General features: G+C 38.4%; 1 protein-coding gene across 5 annotated transcripts in view; it reads left to right on the top strand.

Annotated features, from left to right (window-relative positions):
• RESF1 (retroelement silencing factor 1) overlaps positions 1-17,630 on the top strand; it is a 48,223-nt gene extending 30,593 nt beyond the window's left edge. For 3 of the 5 annotated variants that reach the window (XM_026119771.2, XM_026119772.2, XM_026119774.2), the window contains exons 2-5: positions 7,068-7,152; positions 8,568-14,166; positions 15,117-15,191; positions 16,372-17,630. In XM_026119771.2, coding sequence (XP_025975556.2) covers positions 8,622-14,166; positions 15,117-15,191; positions 16,372-16,532 — 5,781 coding nt within the window. In that variant the 5' untranslated portion in view covers positions 7,068-7,152; positions 8,568-8,621 and the 3' untranslated portion in view covers positions 16,533-17,630. Of the gene's footprint in view, positions 1-7,067; positions 7,153-8,567; positions 14,167-15,116; positions 15,250-16,371 lie in introns of all 5 variants that reach the window. The other 2 variants (XM_064514526.1, XM_026119775.2) reach the window with 2 other exon arrangements.
• The last annotated feature ends 713 nt before the right edge of the window (positions 17,631-18,343 follow it).

Below are 18,343 nucleotides of genomic sequence, written 5' to 3'. Positions count from 1 at the left end.
TGTGGTTATGCCTAAAAGCAGTTTCAGCATGATGATGCATTCACAAAAGTAAGATAAGATAGCATTGTTTCCATAATAATAGGTGAGGGTATTACCCTCAAACTGATTATATCCTGCTGTGTTTTGTTTCTGAAGCTGTAGACAATAGCTTGCTGCAGGCTAGTCTTACAGCATGGCAACCATAAAACTTTTTTATAAGCCATGCCTGCTGTGCTTTTTTTGTTTTTCTGATTTGAGCCAGGTAATGTCTGACATTTTTATTGAATAAAATATTCTAAAGTACGTTCCTATATTTCTTTCTTGAATTCCATGTTGCTGTTTTGTGCTTTGCTTATGCTTTGCAGAAAGTTTTTGGTAACTTTCTGGCTTAATCCTCTGACTTTGTAATGAAATAGGAAGCTACAACTGGCTTTTAAATGCAGAATTTTAAGTTTATAATTGTGGAAAGGAAAAGCTCCTTCCTGTGCAGTAGGTCTGGTACTGTCATTTTTAGAAGTAAAATTGGGAGAGGGAAGAGGTGTTTTCTCTCCCCTTCTTTAGTTTTCAAAATTACATCATGAAGCACAAACTAATGCATGATCTGTGAAACTAATGTGAGAGAAGCAAATGTCTGTGTGTGTAGTGGTGGGATGCACAGAGCACGTATCACTACCACTGGGGCTTGCAGAACAGTTCTAAGCTTCTTCTTTCCTTCCACTTGTGTGCGTACTATGGTCATATATAGAGACAAGTAGGAATGACTAGATCTGAATTGACCAAAAGTTTAGCATAAGGCGTTTTTCATAAATTTAGGCCTTTTAGTAACCGGATATCTTGTATTGGGTATTCTGTGAGTAACAAGCAATATATTTGCTAACTGCAGTGATGAAAGACAGGAGTTTAGTACTTCTGTCAGAAACAGAGACCTGATAACTGTAGGCCTAACCACAGAAGGCAGCACAACTGCAGGATCACAGCAATACCATGACAACTTCCGGCCTCAGATTTTTGTAAATGTAGTGGTAACCTCTAGATGCTGTGCAGGCCAACATATCCAAATCAACTTTTCTTATTAAGCCACTGCTTCAGTTAGTAAGAAACGAAAGCTGATTTCAAAAAAAAAAAAAAAAAGAAAAAGAAAAGAGAGGGAGAGAAAGGCAGACTGGAGGAGAGCCTCCTTGGGAGATGTTCCTTAGGATGGTGATTGATTGAGGCTTGTTGTATCACCTGGTTGTGTGAGTTTAGAGAAACTGAGCACCAGGATTCTCCAGGTTTTTTTCAGTGAAACTCTTGTCTCTCTAAGACAGACTGCAGTGTTGCTGCATCTGTGAGTTTCTGCGTAAATGATTTAAGGGCAGCTAATGAGAACACCAAACCTGTCTGAGTATCTGCACTGTAACTGAGAGAGGATAATGAGTTTAATCAGAAATCGATCTGATCATCAATGTTTTGCCTTTCAAACTGCTTCAGGTTATAATGACACATTAAAGAGCACAGAGAAAGGAGACGTGAAGCATTCTTTATGCCCGATTAAAATATTTGCAAAGGGGCTTATGCTGCAAGTGAGCCAGTGACACTTGCCCTAATGGAAGGGAAAGCTCAAGAGGCTCTAAAAGTTGTAAACCAACCTGACTGCTGTCTGTTTCTGAAGAACTTGTCTGCAAGAGAGATGACTTTAAAAAATAAACAACCCCCCCCCCCCACACTAACCGGTTGTAACTCTCATTTCAATGCTAAGCTCATTGAGCCCCTGCAGAAACCCTGAATTGTTAAAAGGGAGCTTTGCCGAAAAGCGCCTTTCCTATGTTAATGTCTCTTTCCTCATTTGTGTGTGAATCCACGCAGCTCCCTCTTGACAACAGGGGATGGGCAACAACTGATAGGGTGACAAGAACATGAGAGCAAACTATGCGTGTGTAAGGCACTGGTGCAAGTTCATTAGGGATCCCAGTAAGAAAGGCACTCAGACTATGTAAGATACTGATTAAAAATCCATTTATTGGAGATAACGTGAGAAGGAAAAAGGGGATATCATAGATAACCTTATGTCCCCACAGATGCTGGGAACCCTGAGTTGTACAGCATCAGGCAGTCTTCTAGTCAGGGCAGGACACACTGCACAGTTCCCACCTGTGGTGAGGTTTGCCAGCATTATGGTCTTCAGAGCTTTTGAAGGATGTTGTTAGAAGTAAACAACACTATTCCTCATGTCTACTGTCAAACAAAAGGGTGTTCTATGAAAACATGCTGCTTCACCTCACGATAAGCGAAGACATGCAGATGGTGTAATCGCCAGGTGCCAGGTGGGAGATGCATGCAGGTTTTGCTGTCACAGTTGGCTAAGTTCATCCAGTGGTCGAGTGAAATGCACAGCATGGGCCTGTGCCTACTTTGGTCAACTGCTGTGCAGCTCACTAACTCCTCAACATACAATAGCCTTCTGGTTAGGATCAATATGCTCAATCCCTCGATCCACACACAGCTGATATTTTCTAAAGAAATTGTAATTTGCCGGTTACATCAGTAAGACTTTTAGCTATTAGAAAGACTCTCATATACAAAACAACTACCACAAGTATTAATACAAAGGTAATGATAAGTAAAAGAAGTACTGGGTGCAAGAATAGGTGTAAAATAGCAGTAGAATTGGAACTAAAACCATCAAAGATGTCCTGCCACCAATTAGCTACTTGCCTTGTGGTCTGGAAGATATGTTGACTCTGACGTAACACTTGTATTTCTACAACATCATGCTGCTTTTCAGTTTTTATCAATGATTATTTTTCATTTTCTAAGTATCCTCTGGATCACAGAATGCTGTTTAGAAAATTAGAGGCCCAAATAAGGACTGCATGACAGACGCACTAGGTCATTGAGTGTTAATACATATGATTATACAGCAATATCTCAAACCTCCTGTGAGTGCAGGAGTTGTCCCCATGTCATGGCTCAGTCGCAGTGCCTGACCCGTCGCTGGTAGGATTGTGCTGTAGCAATATCTACTGTCCCCTCTCAGGGGTTCTGGAGCAGATGCATCAGTCCGCCCACAGGGTGTCATAGTCAGCAAGAGGTATGCTACATGCAACTGCCTAAAGTTAGACAATTCTTAGCACAGTTATTATAAACAGCCTTACAACTGGATGTGTTTTCACGTGTAGCAGCCCTGCAGCCTTAAGGGCATTATTCCGAGGAGAACATTATTTTTAATGTACAATAGGGTCATGACTGGATGGTATCCAGTTGTTCATAACATTAGTGATTAATAACCTTTCTATGATTGTTTACCTATTTTACTCATTTGTTGATTGTTTTACCAATCCCTTGTTAGTCTTATGAGTGACATGTTGAAGAGGGTAGCAGAGATATTGAAGGCTTGCAGTTAGGCCCAGAACTCATAGGAAGGTTTATGTGAGTTTGCCAGCAAGCAATCTGTCCCACCATTGTGCAGCATCTTTTGTAAATACATGAAGTGATGCTCATAAATATGAATACATATGTGCACACGTAATTGAAATGAGTAACGGCTGCGAACTGCTTGCAAATATTATGTCTTTCTCAAGGTATAACATAAAATATTATGCTTTATTCTTAAATAATGAATAATTATTTAAAAGAATAATGCAGTTCATTTTAACATATATAAGAGCTTAAAAGGGACATAGTATATGATAAAACATGAAGAACTGTGATTTGGCAAGATCTTTTGTGTCTTGGAAATGCTACTGTATTCAGTGTTCAGCCCTGTATAAGAGTGCAATAGGATGCTGAGGTTTCTGTGTAACCTGTTAAAAGGTAATAGATAACAACAGATTGTTAACAGTTATCTTCATCCAAAAGCTGGAATATTTCTCTTCATAGGAGCTTCCAAAATACTCAGTCACCTTTTTTTCATTCCTCTGTCTCTCCTGGTCTTCTCTATAATAAATAGATAAACTTTACACCTTATTTTAAATAAGCTGTTTTTATATTTATGCATAGATTTTTACCATCATCTTCTTCTTTCCTGTAAAAGGAAGGTGTTTACACCTTCCTTAGGATCATGCGTTATATAGGGTTAACTACTAGAAAAACATACACAGCTGTTACCCTCAGTTATGAGACAGGTACGAGTATCCTCTGATACTCATCTGTGTCATCTTCCTTTAATGTTATTCTATTCTGGTTCCTGGATTCATTGTTTTGCTGAAACCATCAAATCTATCACTGTGTCTTGCTGCTGCTTTTCAAGTTCTTTTTCAGAGGATTGCCCTGTAAAGCAAAACAAAGACCTACCAAAGCAAGATTACTCAAGGTTACTTGCATCTATTACTTAAGTTTGAATTGTATCTTTCCGTTGATTTTTCTTTATAATCAGAGATTTTTGCTATATCTTGGGACATTTTTCAGCCCCTTCTAGTTTATTATAACAGTGCTGGTACTTAAAGATACTGGCTGTTCACGGCATAGGCTTTTTCTTGTTTTATAACTGTGCTTCTAGGGCTATTTTCCATCTCTTACATTCTTGTGATTAGCTTCTGCAGCAGGACATCGTGGATCAGCTATTGCCTCTCCAGGAGCTCTGATTTCTACCCCCTGAATATTTAACTCTTCTATCTTTATTCACCATTCCTGTAAGCAACTCTTCACCACTTCATTTTCCTTCTTCATTCACCCCACGTAAACAGTGGGTAAACAGCAGAAGATAGGTGAAGAGACAGGACCATGCTGACCAAGCAGTTACTCTAGCTGCCAAAACACTTTGTGTGCAGAACCCATAAAAAATGGCAGGTCGCGACCCTTAGACTTGCACCGCATAGGTGTCCATCTGTACTTGTGTACTCTTAAAGAATTACTGCTTCCCTTGTTATCTGTAGCGCATGCGCAGTGCCCCGTATTGTAGCCTATTGATTTGCCTTAAAGCCACGCCTCCCTGAACCTCACCATGGGCAGATGCTCTGTGCTGCCTGAGACAGCCCGGTTGCTTCCCTGCAAGGTTTCTGGGGTTCCTCTTGAGATTCAGAGATTTCAAGGTAATAAACATCTAATAACCTTGCTCCAGAGTGGTGTCTTGTACCTCTGCGTATTCCAAATGTCATTTTACTGCTGATAACACCTCATGAGTAAAGGATGTTATTTTCTTTCTTTCATATAGTAATAGAGCTAAGATTTGTACCTTTTTGCTCCTAAAGGAAAGACCTTTTTCAACATATTTTTAACATAACTGGGAGTTTTGATGTTCTATTTGAGTTTTGAAATCCTATTGCAATTGTTTTTTTCATGTAACTGTCCTACTTCCAGGGAGCAGAGTGCAGAGGGTTTGGCCTTAGCCTAATTTCTTGGGCCTTTGTCTGCTCTATGACCAAATCTGTTTGCTGGTTGGAGTGTTTCTGCATATACTCCTTAGGTGAATGTTGAACAATTTGGTCATCAATTTTTAACAGTTTAAGTACATTTGCAAAAAGATGAATCCCCTTGTCCCCTCACACAGGGGCTCTGTCCCGGAAGATTTAGGAATGCTCATAGCTGAGTGCCCCCATCCCCTCCCTTTGCAGCTCACTGCTGCCTTTTCATTTAAACACCTTGGTCAAGTTCAAACTAGTTTACAAGTGATGTGAAGTTTGGGTGCAGTAGATACCTGGTGAGGCACTGCCAGCATGAAAGATCCCAACTATTAAGTAGACCTGTGCGCTTGCCACCCCAGAAGTGTAGTTGTTACCAGCACCCTAAATCCCTGGTGAAGCCCTGCCACTATGGCAGACCTTGACCAGCTGGTAGACCCATGTGCTTGCTGCCTCAAGGCATAAGGGTTGCAGGCATGCTGCATCTCCAGTGAGGGAGATCTCTCCTGCTAAAGAGCCCCCTCAGTAGGGTTAGAGCTTTTACCCTGCCTGATTATCTCATGCACTTACTAACTCACATTAGGCATTGCCCTAATCTCTCACTCTTTTTTTGCTAGTAAGTTCCAGCAATGGTCTGTGATTCTGTCTGGGTGTAATCTCACACTGTATGATTAGGTTGCACAGACACCCTCCCCCCCACCTTTGCTTTCTTCAAACCTAATGGTCTCACCTTCCTGCAGTATATGGAAAGTCTTAGAAGTCATAATTGTTTATTCAACTACTGGCATCCCAGATATTCCCATCCCACATTCTGAGATCCCAACCTTTGGGCCGTACTTGCTGCTTATGAACCACACAGCGCTGACCCTGCCCACAGACGGCATGGCGAGCAGCATCCTGAGCATCCTGCTTTGCCAGCACCTCTCGTTGCTGGGATACTGTTAACGGTGCTAACTGACACTTGGAATGCGCAGAGGTAGAAGACACCTAAATGTATCTGCAAACAGAAAGTGAGATGTCTTTGAAGAGTGATTTGGGGAGATTACATAAAATACAGGCCAGAGACACACCTAAAACAGATTATCTGATAGAAAAGCCTGGTCATAGGGGCTTTAGTTATGTAATAGGAGATTTGTCTAAGGGTTGTTCTACCACCCCTACATTCATTGGGTCTCTCTCCTTTTCCTTTCTGTGTACCTTCAATGAAAAATTGGCAGTGGCCAGTTTAGTAGTTGTTGATAATTTTTGAGACTTCAGTGGCCAAAAAGAGAGTGTAGCAGGTGAAGGAAGAGTGATATAGGCATTTATGAAGAATAGTCTTTTTAACTTTTGGAGGTTCATTCTGATATTGATCTTCTCAAATGTTCTTCTGAGAGAAGTGCTTTCTGCTGAACATCACTGTATTTATATTTTGCTGTGTTAAAGTTATATATAGTATTTTTAGGTTGTGAACACAATTGCAAACTTAACATTGTCTTAATCCAGCTAATAATGATAAACTAGTGTTCCTCATCTATACATTTTGATAGTGACAAGAATTGAATTTTACTCTTAACTGATTTGTTTATATTTGATAGACTAAGCTGTCTTTGCATGTGCTCAAAATTGTTTTTTGTTTGTCTAACAAGGATTTTATAATTACTACTAGCTGGTATTTTAGTCTTGTTTATACATTCCAGAAATATAATTTGGGTGTTTGAATGTTTCAAATTGCTTCAGCAACTACCTAAGTCAATGAGGTGATTATTTTATCCACTGATTATTTTTCAGGAATTATCCAGTGTAATATTGGCAGTCTGAAATCTTTAGCTTGGATACAAAAGCCTGTGTTCTCACCTAAGAATCATACGTCACTGTGAGTATTGCTTCAGTGTTGTTGTTGAAATTGGATGATTTGTGCTGTTGTCGTGTGGGTGTTGTTGTTGGACTTTTTGTTGTTTTGGGTTTTTTTGTTTTTCTTGTTTTTTACAGTTTCATTTGTGACTTCCTTTCTCTATTTTATTTTGTATTGATGTAATTTGAGAGTAGAGAAAGTAAAGGAGAGAGTGAAAGGTGATACAGCTATCTTTGAATGAATCTTCACAATAATACTTGAGCAATCAGCTGGAACTTTTTAACTTTGTGGCTCTTACAGGCTATATCTGGATTATGCTTCTAATGCTGAGTTTGAAATCAGGAGGCACTTAAAATCAGTGAGACCTCATGAAAGAGTCAGGAGCCTTGGGTGACCTATGAGAAATTACCTGGAACATTTTGTTTAGAAATTAAGTCTAGCACCCTGCTTGAAGGGATGTTCTTTTTGGCATAGGTGTGTTTGACTGTACTGAGAGGAACTTAGCAAGATGAAAACAATATTCCTGCTTGTAGGTAGTGTTATTGTTTTTATGCTTTCTGATTTGGAATCCTGAAATAATGTTTGGCCTGAAGAAGCTGGCTCTAACAATTTTCAGAGGTCATTCAGAGGTAACATGCTCATCCAGCTGGGCTTGCTAGTAATCAGTGTCCTGGTCTAAATACATAGATTATGAAATATAGCAAACACATCAAGAGGTAGAAGTCTGCAACCTTGTCACCTCCTGCAGATGCACTCACTGCAATAGTAGAGTTTGTGATGCTATCTACATGCTTCATGCTTTTGGCCTGCTGAGTAACTCAATGCTGTGTCACAAAATTAGGAATGGTTTGCTGTAGTTACCTGTTGTTAACTAGAGTCAGACTCGTGAGTCTCAAATTAGTAACTGCTCAAATTTCAAGGAGGAGAAAATGACATGTAAGATAAAGATGAGTAGGATGCAGTATTATGAGAGATCTTTACTGAGCCCACATTCATTTTCTCCTTCTTTTTGTCATATTTTGTCATATTTGGAGGCATACCTGCATTATACTCTGTAGGTGCTTCTGCTCAGGGCTTAAGCTTTGCTTATTGTAACATCTGGTATATGAATACATTGTTTTTCTGTCATTTTGGAATGAGAAGGTAAACATAGGTAAACATTAAATTAAGAAGCTGAATGATAATAGGATTATTGGAATAATTTGAGGATTCTATTATTCACTAGAAAGTCAATAGAATTGCTTGTTGCCACTCAGCTTCATTGTGTTCTAATTTACTCAACTTAACATTGACAACATTGATATCCACAGGATGGGCCAATGAGGTTGCTGTTGTGTCTAGCAGTTTAAGTTGAATAGTTCTGTTCATAATGCACAATAAATTACTCGTCGGTAAGTTTAATAGGAAATAGATCTAAGTTTGACTTTATTTTTTAGAGTTTTGGTTTCTGAAGAAGAGTTTTGAACTGAAGAAAAAGAAATCTAGAAAAGATGGACTGGAATGTAGGACCACTCCAGAATACTGATGCACAGAATAACTTGCAAAGTCAAGAAGCATGTTATACTCAGGTGCTTTCTAATGCACATGCTTTTCCTCAAGCAAATGCATATCCTTCTGACAATGCATGCAGTTATACTGGAAATAACCAAATGATATTTCTGCCAACTAGCAATATAAATGTTGCCTTCATTCCTGTAAATGCTGAAAGATACAAAAATTCAGACCAGGCCTTTTCAGGAGCATCTGTAGCTGGCAATGGCTTTGCTACCTCAGCATATTCACTTGATCGGTGTCCACCTTCCCAGGTACCATCAGCAACAAGACCTCCTAATCAGGCATCCCATGTGCAGACACAGATAACTCAGAATCCTTGGCGAAACTCTAAGGCACATGTTTATTCCCGTAGGAAGTTAGCTCCCCTACTTTCTCGAATGAACTCTGGAAATAATGCACAGAACATACCTCGGGAACCCCAGAATCAGTACGTCACCACAAATGGTTATACTGTGCGGCCGCAAGTATCACAGCTTAATTCTATGAGACCTACTATGTTGTATCAAAGTAATCGTGAATGCATTAATGCTTCAAAGGCGGGGTGCCCACCACCATGTAACATGAATGGCCCTGCTGCTTCTCAAGGCATTCCAGTACTCATCAATCAGTCATCCAGTCAGTATGCTCATTCCCAGAATAATTCTTTGTCCCTTGGTACATCTGGACAACATGTCCAAAACCAAATATATTATCCCAGTAATCAGTTTCAAGTTTCACACTCACAGAGTCAAAATACTACTGTAAAAGTACCATTGCAGCAATATGTACCAAGTCAGATGGGACTGGAAACTCGTAACGGATGTTCTGCACCATCTTTGTTGCCTGCCAGCTGTGATTCAAGAGCTGCAGCACAATCTTTGCTAGGTGTTCCACAGACAGTTCAAAATGGGTCTAATGGATATAGCCTAAACCATCAGAAGCGCCCATCGGATCAAAAAAATGCTTCTTGTTTTAACAGTGCTCAGCAATACTGGCAGAAACAACAGTCTGGAGAAGTCAGTCAATCAGTTAGAAATGTCAGTAATTTGAGTGGAAATGTGACAGCAAACCAGCCTTTTAATGAAATGTCTACACCATCTACTGGCATTTCCAAAGAACTGTATAATATTGTGCAAGAAATAGCAAGTGTTCCTTCAGTGGCAGCTTCAAAGCCGCCAAATGATACTGCTTCAGTTCAAGAAAGCCAGACTGCTAATCTAATGAATGTGCCTATTAATTCTCAAATGCGTTCGTCAACAGAAGGTGGAACAAAATTTACAAAGGATGGACTAGCTTGGGAAGCTCATAAACTGCTTTCTATTAAAAAAAAATGTCTCCTACTTGAAAGGCTGTTTCATTATAAAAAAAAGCTCTTAGCAGCTTCAGAACGTGACAAAAGTACTTCTGTGCTTACTCCGTGTTATCAAAATACTCCCCCTAATTTTCTTCCCCACATGCCCAATCAAAATGTAGCACCTTCCCTGTCTGAAACAGTGAGGACAGGGAGTCAGCAACATCTGACTGTTAATTCTTCTCCTGAAGAAAGAAATGATAAAAGCATGGCCAATGTTGACAACAGAGGATTAGAGATGACTCAAAGTAATCATCAGATGGAGCAGGGAAGTTTTTCATCCAGCTCCCTTCCCATTCAAGCTCAGAATACACTCCCAGCTCAATTAAATAATACTGAGAGAGCTCCCATCTTGGAAGAAAAGGATGTGTCAGCCTTGAGCTCTTCTCAAAAAACTTTGACATCCTCTAACAGTACTTCATGCTATAGTCAAACTGATCAGCCTTTCAAAATTGTAGCAAAGAACATACCAGCTAACCCTGGGAATTCATCCTTTCTTCAGTTTGTGTTGAGCAGCACAAATATTTTGAAAGAGAAGAGAGCTGGTGCTGCTGCAGATAAAATACTGACAAGTCTCCTTTGTAATGAAAAACCACTGGTAGATTTAATGGGCTCAGATGGAAGCTTATTAAAAGATACTACTGAGAAGAACGTAGAAAGTTTGAAAGGTGAGCAGACATTTATAGTTCACACAAACCCTCCTGTATCAGAAGCAATGGGGTCTGATGAAACTAATTTCCAGAATGAGGTAGCCCAGAAAAAAGCACCATTTACTGAAAATTCATGTTCTGAACAGAACAATTGTACTTACTCTGTGGAAGAGCTAACTGCATGCCTTGGCTTGTGGAGAAAACGTGCTTCAGAACCTGTGAATGTTCAAAATAGCCCATCAAATGAAAGCCCCACAGCAAATCCAATGTCACTGTTACCTTACACTCAAAACACAACAAATAATAGAGAGCAAAATAATGTTTCAGTTAGTACAAATGAAGCAGTTTTGCCTTTAACAACTGTTTCTGTAGGACAAAAACATGATACATTGTGTTCCAATTTGATAAAAAGTTTTGAACTCCAAGTTGCAGTTGTCTCTCCTTTAGTGCTTTCTAAACAGAGAACACAGAGTGAAGAGACAGACAAATTTCCAACATCTACAGATATAACCTATCCAGTGATTGAAGCAGGAAGCATATGTAGCTTGCAAGAAGAAGGGAAAAATGTTTTAACTGTGGTAGATACTGATAAAGGAACAATAGAAACTGTTCCTTCATCACCTGATGACTGTGTTCCAGTACAGAAAGCAGACTTAGATTTGCAACAGACCAAATCAGCTGATGGAAACAGAATAGTTAAAAACAGTGTGCGTGCAAGTGATGCATATGATAAAAAACAAAGGCAAGTTGGCAAATCTGTGCAGGATGCCAGAGAAAGCCTGCAGCTTGGGTTACCAGATGAGTCTTCTCTTCCTGAATTGGATGTGAATTCTTCTAGTCAAATCTTTCATGAAGGTGTAAGAGACCATAAAGACAAGCAAGCTACGTTAGAGCCAGGAAGTACTTCCACAGTGGTGTTGGAAGATGTGTTTCGTATTTCTAGTGTATGTTCTCTTGTTGAAGGTGATGTATTTTATAATCCACAAATAGCAAGTATGTTCAGCTCAGCCCCTGTGACAAATACATTAAATAATGGTAGCTCATTAGAAGATAATATGTCTGACCCAAAGGAAAAGGAGCAACAGCTGGACTTGTGTAAAGATGAACTCAAATTGAGAGACAACGTTCTTCAAGGGAAGGGCTTTCTGCAGACGACACTGGAAGAGTTGTCAGGCTGCATGAGTAAAGCGGATAAGATTTTGGATGGTATCATGATTAGCAGTTCTGAGAAAGCAAGCAGTGGAAGTTCTCTTAAAACACTTTCTGCCTCAGAACAAAAAATGTCAGTAAATGCATCTTGCAAGCATCCTGAAAATGATTCAGAAATTCTTGCTAGTATAAACCAGGAGTTAACTCAAAACTCACAAGGTCCATCAACTGGTGTAACTGCTGAAAAAAACATGTTCACTGTTAGAAGAGACAGCAGTACACAAGATGACACGTCTGGTAAAAATAGTATAGATGAGGAGACAAACCTTTTTGGAGGAGAACCTATTAGATGTCTGAACAATCAGCTGACTGAACTTGTGAAAGAGTTTCCATATGGCATTGAAGGTGCTGATATGCTAACAAAAGATCCAGTACAAAGTGATTCTGTGGCTGAGTGGACAGAGAATCAACCTCAAAAAGAGATTCAAACTTGTAATAAAAATTCTGATCCAGTAGATCAGATACAAATTACACTCTTAAGGTCTGAACAGATGCAAGAACTGATTCCTGAACACAACGAGCATTCCTGTAGTGAAAGCCATAAAGCGGCAAATCAACAGGCAGAAAAAGATTCAAGTGAGAAAAAGAGCCTTGAAAGCAATATTCAATCTGGTCAGAGCCTATGCAAAGAGAAAGAAAAAACAGAAAAAACCTCAAACCCTGGAAGAGAAAAACAAACTTACTGTTGTTTAATGGGTTGGTTATCTGTAGAGTATGCAATGCCACAATGCTCCTGTAAATCTAGAACATCTGGTTCAGAGAAAAATCATAGTGATCATCAAATTTCAGAAGCTGAAAATGCTAGCTCTAAAGAGAGAGAAAAAAGCAATAGTAAATCTGGTTCCAAAACAAAGATGAACTGTGCAGTGGGAAACCTGCCGACTGAAAAATTTCGAAACAGTGTTGGCAGAAATAAAAAAGGTGTACACAAATACACCTCTGTAATGAACAAAGAAGCTAGGACCAAGGTGAATAATGAATGCAAACCACTTGCAATGCAACAGGAAAAAATTAAACCACTTAATTCCTCTGAAAAACAAGTCTCTGATAAATTGGAAAGAAGCAGCTGGAAGGAAGAATTACAAATCTTTAGAAGAACCCCCTCATTAGGGAAAGAATTTGATTCTGCCAAAAAAGATTATCAGAATGTCTCCAAACAGGAACTGTTGTCAGGAAAAGCTGGTTGTACAGATGCAGACAATATGATTTTGCCCCAAAAGAACGAGAGAGTTTTCAAGATGGAGTCCCTTTCAAAAGATAAAACTGAAATAGGTGTGGCTGTGAAAACCAAGACAGACATTCACAAAATTAAAAACTCAGAAATTGTTGAAATTAAGCACTCTGAGGTCTATCAAGGACATAAAAATAAAACCGGTGAAGAAAACTTGGGCGAAGAACAGAACTGTAGGAAACAAAAGGACATACTTGGAAAAGGAGTAGAAGTTAATATCAGAGGGAAGGTAAAATTATCAGCAGAAATAAAACACAAAAAGCTGAATAGTTATCGTGCTGATGCTATTAAGGTCCCAAATTTTGGCAACATAGACTTAAAGTCAAGAAACCACAGATATTCTCAGCATAAATCTATAAAAACTCTTCCTTCACAGGAAAGTTCATACAAACGGAAGCGGAAAGAAAATATGATTGGAAAGAAAGACCCTAAGAAAACAAAGTTGGAAGATGAAAGACTAAAACAGTCTGAAGCAAATAATTCCAAGCAGCTTTTGCATAATCACATGATAAATACTGACAAGACTAAAAAATCAAATGGAGAAAATGGCTGGAAACGAAAGAGCTCATTAACAGATCACTCTGTCCTTAAACTACAGAAAAAAAGTGGGCGATCTTCTACCATCTCTAAAAACTACTTTTCTAACAAAGAGAGACATCTCGATGGTCAAAATAAAGACAAGTCTTCTGAGAAAACATTTTCTGATAAAAACCTGCTATATTTAAATAGAAGAAATAACAGATTAAAAATGTACCTTCAAAAGGAACCAAAAAAACACTATCTGAACAGAGTTGCATTTAAACGTACTGCCCAGGAAAGCATATATCTGACCAAATTAGAGACATCACCTGTCAGACCTGTGTGGCACATGAAGCCCAAAGTGTCAGAGAATAGCCCAGATCAAAAAAGAGAGGCTTCTCTCTCAGAAGATGAAAAATCACACAAACTGCAAGTACTTGAATTTAAACTATGTCCAGAGATACTGTTCAGAAATCCAGCCACTGATGAAGAAAGCTCAGCTGCAAAGAATACCCTGGAAAGAGATAAATCTGTTGTGGCAGGTATGATGTATATATGATTTTCCTCCCACTTTCAAAACAGTGTAGGCAGCGAGGAGTTCAGAGTAGGCTGAAAGTCCTGAATTTGAGCTGAATAGTGATATGTAAAACCAAGAGTCATTTGCTAGTGTTTTTATCTATCTTGATTATTAATTTGTTTCCCTACATTGTTAAGAAATCAATGCAAGTAAAAAAGCAAATATTTCTTTTTGTGTTGATGTTATACGAAACTACAGACAACACAAATGAGGCTGTAGAAGTTGAAGGCTGAAATTGTTTAGGTATCTTTCTTACTCTAGCTGTGTGTTAAGCTGATAAAGAATGCAATATCCTTCAACTTTTGTTTTATTCCTTTTTCTTAAATTTTACGGAATAAAGTTAGGGTAGTTTAGAACACTATAATCTCAAGTAACTTTACGAGAAGGCTTTCTAACCTACTTGTAGAAGATAGCTGGGCTTGTTTGTATTGAACAGATCCACTTGGCATTGTTACTGAAGGTGATCTGATTGATCTTCAGTATTAGCCTGGTTACGTGTAGATCTGGCTGGGTAGACAGAGGAGGGAGAGATCTTTTGAGATATTGAGGAAGGGAGAGGGCTTGGCCAAACATCTTGTGCACTCCTTTCTAACTGTTGCAGCGCTTTCTTAGTCTGTCATAACATTTGCCATCTTTGCTTAAAGCCTTCCTCTTCCTCCTGTTCTCCCTCTCCCCTATCTTTAGATGTTTTAACAGGTGCATTGTGAAGCATACAGATGTCACACACTATTTGATTTAAAATAAAAAAAAAATCTTAAGCTGAACATACAAACCTTTGCAGTCATCTTCATACTCAGAGACGACTTCCTCTTGCATGCACTAATATATATGTTAATATTTATGCTAAATAGAGACTAATGCTTGTGCTATAGGAACCTCCAAAAAACCAATGAAACTTTAAAATTTTATTTTTAGGTGTCAAGAGTAAAAAAGAAGATTGGTTAAAATATGATCCAGTGAAGCAAAGAAAGCTGGAAGGGACCTCTGCAGGTGAAATGACTTGTGATTATCCATTTCAAAATAAAAGTTAAATACTCTTTGCTTGGTTGTAAGTGTTCCTTTATACCAGCAAATCGTAATGAAATATTTCAATTCGTTCTTTATTGTTTCTGCCACCCAAATGGACTCTATCAACTAGACGTATGCAGGTTTCAAAGATTTGTGGAGACTTTTATTACCATAAGAATGTGTTAATATGTTTTCCTGCATACACGTGTGCAGTTGAATCAAAGGTAGTACTGGTGACAATATTTGACTACAAGTTAAAAATGTAGGCAAAGCCCAAGCTTGTTACTTCCTACTTTAAAATGGAGGAAGTAATGTAACAAGACTTTGGGTGAGACCATAAAAACAAAGTGATTTTTGTTTTATTTGGCTTTCTCAATAAGTTGACACTGTCTGCTCATGCACCCATGCCCCATGCTTACAAGTATTGGGACGTGTGTCCCAGTAGTCTGGACAGAATTACTTCTATGTGACATAGAGGAAAAGGAGTGCCAGCTACTAAATCCTTCGAGTTCCTCTTGATTGGCAACGATGAATTGTTTTTGGACAGTTCTTTTATACCCTGTATGGTCAACGGTTACTACGGTGTCATCTTTCACCTCAGTCTTGCTCCTTTCATCCTTCATAAATCTTGGGCAAGGTTGCTGCCCGTCGTCTTTGTTTCTTTGCTTTAAGTATCTTTTTAACCATAGTCTGTTTTCTTGTTGGTCTAACAGTGAGAGATGGACACTCAGTGTGCTGTAACCTTGTTGCCCGTCCTCTTGTTACCAGAGTGCAGGTCTTCTGCTGACAAGTCTGTACTGTGGCCTTGATGCAAGCAACATTTTTTCAGTGTTTACCAGTCTTCTATCGCTGTTAAATGTGTCCTTGGCTATCAGTGTCTGCCATTCTTTTAACTCTTTCTCTTTTGTTTCTTCTCTTAATTTGACAGATGTGCATTTCCATTTGTACCTTTCTTTATGTTCTTTGGAAATCTCTCATACAAAGACACCTGGCATTACCAGTTGGTGCTTTAAAGGTGCATTGGAGATGCAGTTAAATTTGACGTGATTGGTGCTTTAGTGAGTTTGTGGCATCCTTTTTGATGGGGGGGGGGCCTTAAATATCGTAAGTGTAAGAAACTTCCAGACTTTTGGATTAACCTGTTACTTTGTCTGTCTTTCAGTTGAGGACAGTATTCCACTTGATACAGCTATACAAATCCTGGAAGGAGATGGTGAGGCTCTTCACATTCCAATCAAAGACTCAAAAGAGATGTTTCAGACTTACAGGAAAATGTATCTGGAAAAAAGATGCAAAAGTCTAGATAGCATTCCTGTGTCATAGGTATCTCTTGATATCACTGGGAAAAAACTGCCAATACCAAAAATGTGTTTTTTTCTATTTGCTTGATATTTGTGAATGATTGTAAAAATTATGTATATATTCTTGATGTTGGCAGGGTTCTTTTCTCTATCAATCAGCCTTGTATTTGTGAATGACTGAAATTTCTCTTATACGTCCTGTATTTGTTGCACAAATAAGGTTTGGTGCTGAAAATGTCACTGTCAAATGTATTATCCCTTTTTGGCATATTTGAATTTTCTTTTTTAATACAGGAGTTAGTTGACTCTTAAAAAAAAAAAAAAAGGCACACAAACAAACCTCAAACTCATTTAAATTGTGATAATCTGTTTCTTTCCTGATTCTGGAAAACTTCTACTTGTGATGCTTTCCATTGCTGGCAGTGGAAAAATATTCCTTGTGGAAAGGGATTGCAGTGGATTCCCAAGCATTACGCCTTTTCTGCTTTTCTACTTATGGTAGTCTGATTGTCGTACTTCTACCAGGGCTATTTTTTGTAGAAGCTTTTTTTTTTCTTTTTTTTTAGACTTTAGAATACAAGAATAAAACCCTAAAATTAAACATATAGGCCAGGGGATACCATGACGTTTTTATGCTGCTACCTAGTTTTATTGTGTTTATTTTTATAAAGCTTGCAGAAATTGAACTCTGATTTCTTCATCTGAACACAATGCTGTTGACTGATGCATAGCCAAAGAGTTCTCTTCACTCGTTTTTTGTCTCTCTCTCAGCTTTCTTCGCATTTGAATGAAAAGTGCAGTTGTTGAGGTCAAGGGAGTCTGAATTCAGTTTTGTCTAACCTATGTTGCTCACTTTAACCAGGCTGTAATTAATTTCTTTGTTTATAAACTATGTTAGCTAATATTTGACTATACATTCACTGTGACATAAGAGTTATATTTGTTGCTGGATTTCTTTTAAGTGCCTTTTCATTATTGTTCAAAATTTTGAATTGAATCATATTTTTTCAGAATTGTGGTATTTGACTCTTTTTGTCTGTTTAAACCTTTATACTGACAGTAAAAACTGTAGATATTTCATTGAGTGATTTTTATACCTGAAATAAATTTTTGAGGGCTATGCCTTGCCTTTTTTTAGTATAAAAAGTAACTAATTGTTTATTGCAGCTGGTTAAATAGAGATTGAAGATATTCCTATAGATGAAAAGGAGTTTTAAAATAATTAAATGTCCTATCTTCTTCCTTAAAAGGTTTCATAGATAAAACAGAAAACAGAACTTGAGTCCAAGCTTTTGTCAATGAGCTTGTAACAGCATGCAGTTATTACCTCCAAAATCATATCAGGAATGTTTTTCCCTTCAGCTTCTTTCATTTCTGCTTTGACTTGGAGTTGTGAATTGTTGGATTAACATCAGAACTCAAAAAGTTTTCAGTATTATCCATTCCTGAAGAGGCATGCTTGCAGGAATCTTAGATGTAATTACCCAATGGGACATAATATTTATAATTCAGCACACAGATCTGGGAAATTATAAACTTGCTTTTTTTAAAAAAAGCAAAAACAATTCTCTCCTTCCATCTTGTGTATGTTCTTTTTTAAAAACTAGGGACCTATTTGGGTGTTACTTAACTCTCCACCTGTCTGGCAAGTGAGATGTCCTAATAACTGAAAGACTTCTGGGTAGGTTCCCAGTTATTAGTTGGTGAGGATTGTTGCCACTGGAGAATTTTGTAACAGTGTTGGCAACTCTAGGAAGGCTTTGTTTTCCATTTTCTTGAGAGTTTAGCACCTGTATTACACTGCCTGTATTAAAGAAGATTCATTGTAGCCTC

The sequence above is a fragment of the Dromaius novaehollandiae genome, chromosome 1 (assembly GCF_036370855.1).
Source record: "Dromaius novaehollandiae isolate bDroNov1 chromosome 1, bDroNov1.hap1, whole genome shotgun sequence".
Classification (NCBI taxonomy): domain Eukaryota; kingdom Metazoa; phylum Chordata; class Aves; order Casuariiformes; family Dromaiidae; genus Dromaius; species Dromaius novaehollandiae.
This window is presented reverse-complemented; position numbering and strand designations above follow the sequence as displayed.